This window comes from Urocampus carinirostris, chromosome 8 (assembly GCF_059441175.1).
Source record: "Urocampus carinirostris isolate Australia breed hairy pipefish chromosome 8, RoL_Ucar_1.0, whole genome shotgun sequence".
Taxonomy (NCBI): domain Eukaryota; kingdom Metazoa; phylum Chordata; class Actinopteri; order Syngnathiformes; family Syngnathidae; genus Urocampus; species Urocampus carinirostris.
The window spans coordinates 1,892,890-1,902,432 of NC_142356.1; the positions used below are offsets into that span (position 1 = coordinate 1,892,890).

A 9,543-nucleotide genomic window follows, 5' to 3' on the forward strand; every position below is an offset into this window, starting at 1 on the left:
AAAAGAAAACTATGAGGGTTTTCTATGACTTTGATATTAAATACATTATTGAGCTTTAAAGAACTTTCTTTTGATGATTTGATCATTGATTATTAAATGAACACACATGGTTCCTATTATTTTCTCACAGAATTTCCAAAGAAATATTTTCCCAAGTCGCCATGAAGTAACAAAATCAATCCACTAAGACAGGGGTGTCAAACTCATTTTACCTCGGGGGCCACACGATAGAACAAACATTCTTTCGGGGGCCGGACTAGAATATTAGAGAGAAACAAAAAGGGAGAAAGAAAAAGAGAGAAAGAAATAAGACAAAGTGAAGGAGAGAAAAAGAGAGAGGGTGGGACAATGAAAGAGAGAAAGGGAGAAAGAGAGAGAAGAGAGAGGGAGAGAGAATGTGAGAAACAAAAAAGATATAAAGACAAATAGTGAGAGAGGGGGAAAGAAAGAGAGAGAAAGAATGATATCCAAAGATAAATAGAAAGAAAGAGGGAAGGAGAGAAAAGAGGGAGAGAAAGAGAATGGGAGAAGGAGAGAAGGGGAAAGCAGGAGAGAGCGAAAGAGAGAAAAGGAAAAATGGAATAGAGAGCAAAAGAAGGTAAAAAGACACAGAGAGAGAAAGAGACAAAGAGAAACAAAGAAAAAGAGACACAGAAAGTGAAAGAGAGAGAGACACAGAGTGAGAGAAAAAGGGAGGAAGAGAGAGAGAGAGAGAGAAAGAAATAGATTCAAGTACACCGTCTTTGTGAGACGCACCTGGCTTTTGCAACATCAAGTGGACATATTTAGACCTGCAGCTCGTTTTTCTCTTTCGCTTCTCTGAGCGTTGTCTCACGGGCCGGATTCAATCCCTTAACGGGCCTGATCTGGCCCCCGGGCTGCATGTTTGACACCCCTGCACTAAGAAATGTACCAGGCAGTACAGCGGTACCTCGCTAGTTGGCGGTTCCACTTTCGCGGGTTCAGAGCTTCGCGGGTCTAAAAAATATACCTTACCTTCTCAATAAAAGCATTTACTGTATTGACTTGACGCCATTGAGTGCGAGTTTATGTCAACTGAGGACACGGTGTGGACACTCTTATTGTGAAGGGGAGGGGGAGGCCCTGACACAATGCTTAGTCATGGTGAGTTACCGCTTTGCTCACCCCCCCTCCTTTAACTCCTCCCACCTCACCCCCTTCTTATGTGGCGCTCAGTTTATCATGGAGGAACTCTGCGACGTAAGTATATTCTCTTCTGTCACATTTCATCTCAAGTTTGACTTTATTATACCAAAAGAGAGCGGTCGTTTGTACTACCTAAACACGGCTAATTGTGTGCGGTTTCGTGTATTTGTTGTAAAAGCCGTTCGATGCCGCGAGCTAAAGTATGTTGTTATTGTCAGAAGGTAGCTCTTTCACTGTCATTCGAATGAACACAGACCATTTTTTTAACGGTTGTTTCCCAAAACGCTTCGCAAACACGCATCAAATATCACATTTTTACTGTTTTTATTTTCAATATGTAACCGGTTGTGTTAACAAGCGAAATAAGCTGCGATGGCGGCATGTGGTTGAGAGCGGTTAATACAATCATACTGAATGCTTCGTAGTGGTTTTGCCGCAGTCCTGTTCCGTGTACATACAACATATTTTAGTTTATTTATTTATTTATTTTTTTATTACATGAATTTCACTCTGTCTCTCTCTCCCCGTATTCTATATGGTGTACTGTATACAGGGGGGGTATACTGGATACCTGTATATGTTTTTTTAAGCATTTCTGAAGGGGCGCCGCTACTTCGCAGATTTACAGTTTTCACCTCGGGGGCTGCGATTGGCTGGCAACCAGTTCAGGGTGTCCCCTGCCCACTGCCCGGAGATGGCTGGGATAGGCTCCAGCCCCCCCCGCGACCCTAATGAGGATAAGCGGTACGGCTAATGAGATGAGATGAGACCTCGGGGGCTTAGTTTTCAAAATGATAAATTCTATATCTCATAGTTTCTGCTATATCTGCATTGGGCCATGCTTGATTGACAGGCAAGGGTAGAAACTAAATCGGATGATATAGCAGCGGTCGATAATTTAGTTTGTTGTACAATTATGTTTTTCTTTCTAAAATATTAGAGTAAACTAATTAAGATGTAGTAGTTATTTGGGCTCATTTGGTAATTTTAATATACTGTATTTTCCGCACTATAAGGCGCACCTAAAAGCCTTTCTTTTTTCAAAAGCTGACCATGCGCCTTATAATACAGTGCGCCTTATTTATGGATCAACATTAAGTTTTCCAACTAACTTGCAGCCGCCGACTAGATTTTCCCCCGAATGCCAGGTAGTACGCGGTGTATGCTGGGATTTATTTACCGGCGTTTCATTGGCTAACCAATGTGTCAATAGTCTTTTGAATGGATCACTATTGGCTAAAGTTATTCGGAGGTCAAGGGGCGGATCCTTTTTATCATTTACAGGCTGCCATTGGCTAAAGCGGCAAAACAAAGCCTGCAATTGGCCGAAAAAGATGAATGTGTATAGCACGTGGCTGACGGCATAGAGAAAGCATTTTTTTTCTATTCTGTATTTGTAAATATTGTATTCTCCTGGATTTACTACCCTCACGGATATAAGAGGACATTGGCTGCACATTATTATGAACACAACGACTTTGGTGAGCTACTCTGGCTATATATATTATCTCTGTATCTTGTTTCAGACTGAACTCGATGTTTCTGTGATTAGCGGTGCAGATAATGGATGGAATGGAGTGTCTATTTTTAAATTCAACTCAATTCCAAGTGTTTATTGTCATATGCACAGTAAAGTTGCGAGTGAAAAAGAAAATAGAAACTAAGGAATGGTTGGCATTTCTTGAATCCCAAGACTTGAACCTTCCGAATGATGGAACGATGCATTTGAGTGACATCGTACGGACACCGCATCCGCGCGTGTTCTCGACCCGTCTTTGCGTCTTTGCAAGCTTTGGGAATGTTAAGGGGGTAAGAGGTTGGACTGAACTATCTGACTGTTTTGTCCACGTTCCCATTGTAGCGCCTTATAATCCGGTGCGTCTTATGTATGTCAAAAATAGGACCAAAAACTATTTTCTCGGGGTGCGCCCTATAACCCGGTGCGCCTTATAGTGCGGAAAATACGGTACATAGAAAAGTAAGCAAATATGTAAAACCAATATATAATAATGGAAAATATATTCAGACTTTATTGTATATCCTACATGTATGGAGTTGTCTATAGACGTTTATACTGTATTACTGCCTTTTTCTGTTGTGTTATTTGACAGGTATGAGAAATGCTTCTACTAAAAAACAACGTCATAAATTCTTTGGATTTTATGGCCTACAATTGCAATGTGTGCCTAACAGTTAGCCAAAGCCAAGAAACTAAGATAGTTCACCTGTATAATAGGTCATATGGACTGGATAGCATTTCCTTTAGTTGATATTCATTTTTGATGACCACCTCGGTCCAATCTTTTCACTCCAATGGACTGACTACAACTCTTGTTTTTGTGTGTCCGCTTGGATCCCGTAAAACGGATTTTTTTCTCCGATCCTGACGCACAAACGCGTCGCATGAGGAAGTCGTGCCTCCTTTTCCTCTGTTTTCTGACCGGTGCAAGTATTCTCTAAGCCCCGCCCACTGGATCTATCGTAACGCTAGGTCTAAGGGTCTGTGTGTATGACGTATGCAATATGGTTCGAAGGCTGAGTTTCGGTCGACTCGAATGACGGTACACATGAAATCGCTTGCCGAGCGTTGAAGTCAAACAGGGGCTGATATACAAAAGAGACGGAACTCTCCATTTCCTAATCCAGTATTAGTAAGTATCTAGAAACGTGAAAATACGGTAGTCAGTCCGCAACAACCCTAACACCTTCCTTTTTTTCTTGTCTTTTTTCCTTTGCTTCCTTTTTTAACTGCCATCTTCTTTCCCCCCTTTTTCTTTCCTTTTTTTCCCTTATACCCATCTTCTTCTCTTTTCTTTCCTTTTCAAATCTTGTGTTTTTGTTTCTTTACGTTTTAGTTTTTCTCATTTTTGCAACTTCCATTTGTCCCCCCTTTCTTTTTTTTAACTTTTTCATTTCCCCATGTTCTTTTTAGTTATTTTGCTCGTTTTTTTCCCTTTTCTGTCTTTATCATGTTTTTCTTTTCCGCTTATTTTTTCATACATTTTCTTTTCTTCATTACATTTTCTGTCCCCATTCCTTTTTAACTCTGCCTTTATTTTTCTATTCCTTTCCCCCTTTTTCATCTTTCTTTGATTTTTGTTCTTTTTTCTTTTCCCCCCTCCCCCATTTCTTTTTCCTTCTCTATTTTGTCTTTCTTTCCTTTTCTTTTTTTTGGTCATTCATCCCTTTTTCTTCCCCTTCCTTTTTTTCCCCATTTCCTGCCTTTTTCCCCTTTGTCTTCTTTTTCATTTCTTTTTTCCATCTTAGTGAAAGGCAAATAAAGAGTCACAGCAAATCCAAAGCATCTTTATTGAGAAAAGGCACCCAGTGGCAAAAGGCGGGGGCGGACGTCGGCCCCGGGGGTCAGGGGTGCGGCCGGGGGGCCCGGCCGCTCACAGCAGCCTGGGCCGGACCGGGTTCGGCCTGACGGAGGAGAAGGCCCCGATGTGGGTGACCAGGTTGGGCTCCACGCTGTGGGCGTGCTCGGCGGGCACCCGCCGCCACGCCCGGTAGAGCGCCGTGTCCTTGGCGTTGCCCTTGAAACAGGTCACCCCGTCCAGGTAGGCGGCCACCCTGAGGGCGGCGTCGCCCGGGTACAACATGGCGGGCGTGCAGCACTCGCTGGCGGGCGACACTGCGTACAACTGGGGCGAAATCCGCCGCAGCTCCAGCAGGTAGTGTCGCCCGGCCAACTCGCCCGCCGCCATCACGTAGAGCGCCAGCAGCGCCAACCTACCCGCCGAGGGCGGCAGCGCCGTCAGCCGCAGGAGGAGGGTGGCCCCCAGGGCGCCCAACCCCGCCCACTCCAGCAGCCGGTACGGCTCCGGGTTCCAGTAGCGCTGCAGACGCTCCGGGTGGTAGAGCTTGACGTAGAGGGCTCCCTCCGCGAAACGCCGCCCCAGTAGGTCGCGCAACACCCGGAAGAAGTCGGGGCGGGGCAGGGCGTCGTCCTCCAGCACCACCATGTGGCGGGGCCGCGCCAGTCGGTAGGCCCGGCGCAGGCAGAAGACGTAGTCGCGTTTCTCCCGCTCGAAGGGGTCGGCGGGTGGAGGGCGGGACCCGGGCGGCCGTCGAAACACCTGGAAATGACCTTCCAGGAGCTGGGCGTCCTGGTGCGTCTGCGGGCCGCTCTCCACGTCGCACAGCACCACCTGGTGGCCACAAGGGGAACGGTCACTTTTCTTTTGGGTCGGCTCTCGCGAGGTGTTAACAAAGTTTTTTTCGCTTGATTTTTGCCAAGGTCCTTTCTCGGTCGTTTCGATGATATTGAGACCAAACCTGAGCAATAGTGATTATTACAATTCCAGTCATATTTTGGTGTGTTTTTGTTTTTTGGGCTCATATTTTGGATCATTAATCAGGCTCTCGTTTTTTTGGGTTCTTGATTGGTCGTTTTTTGTGTGTTTTTGGGTTTATTTTCTGACCGTTGTTTTTGGGACAATATTTGGGCCATTCTTCAGTCGTCCTGTATTTTGTGGGGCATATTTTGTTCATTTTTTATTTTTTTGTGTCATTTTTCATTTTGTCTTTGCAGCTGAGCTTTATTTTCAGACCATTAATTGGAAACGCGTAAGCCAATTATCTGCCATTCATACGAATAAGAAATCTGAAATATATAAAGTCTGTTGATTATTTAAAGTAAAAGTGTGCATCATTTTGGGGGGGGACCACCTTTATATTCCACGTAAATGATACACTGTATTGTAAGGAACACTTTCAGTTTTCTGACATTTTTCTGTTTTGTCATGTACCTTAAAGGCTGGAAAATACAATAAACTTGCCAAATCTCAATCCGACTATTTCCGGAATGTAAACTAGAAGTCGAGCGATAATGGGGCGGGCTGATTTTCAGAAGCTATATTTGGAAATTTGACAGATATCACGGTTCAGTGCTGAAGTACGCACGCTTGGGGTAGAGCTTCGTGTTTACTCTGGCGGCAAATGAAAGCTTCAGGTTCGTTTCTCAAATCAAGTGTGTATTTCAGGTTCGGGCTTATATACACGCGACCCGGGTCAGGTCGGGCTGAATTTCATTAGGCCCAAAAACGGAGACATTTGCCTGAAAAATGTCGCTCTATCGAGAAGTGTCTGTCTGATGAAACTTTTTCAGCGCAGCTGAAATCTGCGCCAGGTCGCGTGTTTTTCGGGGGCTGCGTGTTCTCCGATTCGAGAAGTCCAGAACCGAACCCAGGATCCTGCACTCACCCGAGCGCACTCCCCGCACTCGTCCAGGAGCGCGCGTAGTCGTCGCGTCACCTGCAGCAGGTAATGGTATCCCTCCGCCTGCGGCCGTCGGGCCGTCACCACCGCCACCAGCAAATCGGGCGCCTCGGTTGGCGTCCGCTCGACCTTTCCCGTGGCGTTGGCGTCTTTCCAGTAACGCCAGGCATCCTGGCCTCGCCGCCAACTTTGGCGAAGGGCGTCGGAGCTCATGGCGTCCAAGTAGGCCCAACGCAGGAAGTAGTAGGAGTGGAGGAGGCGATGGCAGCAGGCCGGCAGGACCACCAAGAAGGTCAGCGCCGATACCAGCAGGGCCAGCGTGAGGCCGCTCCACCGGCGCGTCGGCGCCATCGCCTGGCGGCGGGCGGGACGGCGGCCGGGACCCGGATGGAAGCCCGTCCGTTCGTCTTTATTGGCATTGGGCAAAACAGGGAGGAAAACAAACAAGAAACAGGGGGTGGGGCAGAAAAGACAAGAAAAATGAAACAAGCAAATAGAAAATGGACAGATTATGCTTCAAAACACATAAAGAGACCTACAATAAGAGATTTTTTGGCAATAAACGAGCCGTGACATCAGAGATCAATGTGGAAGTGTCCTTGGGCAAGACCCAGAACCCCTACCAACCCCGATAGACAGCTAAGCCCCTTCCTTGCATGGCTTCCATCGTTATTAAAGCGTGTGTCCGAGTCAGTAAGTGTGAAGCGCATTGTAAAGCGCTAACCGGTGGTCTCCAGTCACCTGAGAAGCCCTTTCGAAATGCACATCATTAACCATTCATATTTTGAGTCCGTTGTTTTTTGGTGATGAGTATCAATGTTGTAAAAGATTGTAGGCAATGAGATTGGACATGGCGCTCCAGGGTAAATATAGAGAAAAATGGCCTAAGTTATAAAAAGAATGCAATGGAAAAATACAGCAACAGCAAAAAATGAAAAAAACAAAAAACAAAGGCAAGATATGACAATTGTGTGGCTCCTTTAGGGTTGTGATGACCTTGGGGAAGTCTCTGATAGAGTGAAACAACTTAAACCCGCAATCACGACTTTAAGCCAGGAGATGGCAGCAGAGTAACACGTTTTACATGTATTTCTTAGACACCCTGGAATAAACTCTTCTTTTTCATCTTTTCAGGGGTTTGTTCCTCCCCAAACAAGCCTGATAAAGTCAAGCAAGAGCAGATCGGCCCAATAGAAAAAGCAAACGGGCTCCTTGAATTCAGTTGGGCACTTTATCGAGAAAGTATTAAATGGTAAATGGTCTGCATTTTTATAGCGCTTTTCAAGTCAACGAAGGCCCCCCAAAGCGCTTTACAATGTGCTTCACACTTACCCATTCACATACACACTCACACACCAAAAGGGAGTCAGCCTCCAAACGTTTTGAGGATAATCAAGATGCTAAATGGTAAATGGACTGCATTTCTATAACGCTTTTCAAGTCAATGAGCGCTTTACAAGCTGCTTCTCACTTACCCATTCACACACACACTCACACACCAATAACTTAACTTTTGAAGGACACCTGAACCCACCCAAAAAGTATTCATATTTGATGTATCGAGTTATCAAAGTTTTAGGTGAAATATTCATTTTTCGTGTAGTTTTTTTAAACACAACAATAATAAAAGTGATATTAGCAGGAAGTAGAGAGCTCGTGTTGGGATCAAGAGGTCCCAGGTTCGATTCCCAGCTCCTCCGAGTTATATGTCAAAGTGTCCTTGGGCAAGACACTGAATCCCTAATGCCCCCGATAAGCAGCCTTGCATGGCTGACTCCCTATTGGTGTGTGAGTGAGTGTGTGTGAATGGGTAAGTGTGAAGCACATTGTAAAGCGCTTTGGGAGGTCTTCATTGACTTGAAAAGCGCTATAGAAATGCAGACCATTTACCATTTAAGTAACGGCTTCAACGTAGCCTAATGTAGCGGAATAAGAGTACACCTTCTTCATCAAAAATCTACTCAAGAAAGTAGAAAGTTGAGTGATTTAAAAATACTAGTGGATGTAACAGTGGGACGGCATTAGCTCAGGAGGTAGAGGTAGAGCGCTCGTCTTGGGATCAAGAGGTCCCAGGTTCGATTCCCGGCTCCTCCGAGTTATATCTCAAAGTGTCCTTGGGCAAGACACTGAATCCCTAATGCCCCGATAAGCAGCCTTGCATGGCTGACTCCCTATTGGTGTGTGAGTGAATGTGTGTGAATGGGTAAGTTGTAAAGCGCTTTGGGAGCTCTTCATTGACTTGAAAAGCGCTATAGAAATGCAGACCATTTTTCTCTTTATGACTCGTTTCTCTCGGGGTGCCGCGTCTAATCTCGTTGCAAACAAAGTTGTTATCGACACTATTCTCCTTGTAAAAGTTTTGAATGTGCTCAACTGAAGAAAACACACCTTCTTCTTTCTTTTTTGAACTCGAATTTGTTTTTTTAAGAGCAGGATCCGAAAAATGGAGTGTCCCGTTCTACTTCCGCATTCCACAAAACGGATCGTCCTCACCTGGTTCGGAAGTTTTTGGGGACCGTATTTTGGTTTTGGGGACAAAAAGACAAGACGGAAATACTCGAAAGGAAAGAAACCATGCGACGAAGACAAAAACGAGAATTTAAAAAAAAAGGTTGTCAAAAGCAATCCAAACATAAACGCCCCCCTAAATGGAAAACGAGCGTCACGACGGCGTCAGGAACTAAGAATTTTGAGATTTGAGGAGCCTAAAATCATCTCGTCACTCACCAAATCGTGGACAGACGTGACGTCACACTTACGGTCGTGACGTCATCGCGACCAGCAAAAACAGATTGAAGTTGAAAGGTGAGCAAAGCCCTCGCCGAGGAGCGGCACAACACGGAAGTGGCCAGCTGCAGGATGCGCGCGCAGCTTGCGTCCCGTCTCCTCGCTGTAGCTGGCCGGCAGAGGGCGCTAGACGGTAACGAGTCCCTGTCCGCGGATGACGTCACCCTAAAAATCGGAAAGGAAAAATAGGAAACGACGTCGTGTTCAAAATGGACTTTCTTTTTTTTGTTTTCGTCATCGAAATAAAAAAAAAACATTCGCATGGCTAACTCTGTCGCTCCATGAACAATTCCAACCGCTGGATGTCGCTGAAAACGCGTGCTCGAAAGCACAATGACAATAACAAGCTCCAGAGGCTCAAAGTAGTAG

At 45.4% G+C, this 9,543-nt stretch overlaps 1 protein-coding gene across 1 annotated transcript; it reads right to left on the bottom strand.

Annotated features, from left to right (window-relative positions):
- Positions 1–4,452: 4,452 nt before the first annotated feature.
- On the bottom strand, positions 4,453–9,291 carry pgap4 (post-GPI attachment to proteins GalNAc transferase 4). Its single transcript, XM_088342959.1, has 3 exons — positions 9,115–9,291; positions 6,373–6,794; positions 4,453–5,318 (listed from the first exon to the last, which is right to left on the bottom strand). The coding sequence occupies exons 2-3, from the start codon at positions 6,736–6,738 to the stop codon at positions 4,560–4,562; spliced, it is 1,125 nt and encodes a 374-aa protein (XP_088199085.1). The 5' UTR covers positions 6,739–6,794; positions 9,115–9,291; the 3' UTR covers positions 4,453–4,559.
- Between the last annotated feature and the right edge of the window lie 252 nt (positions 9,292–9,543).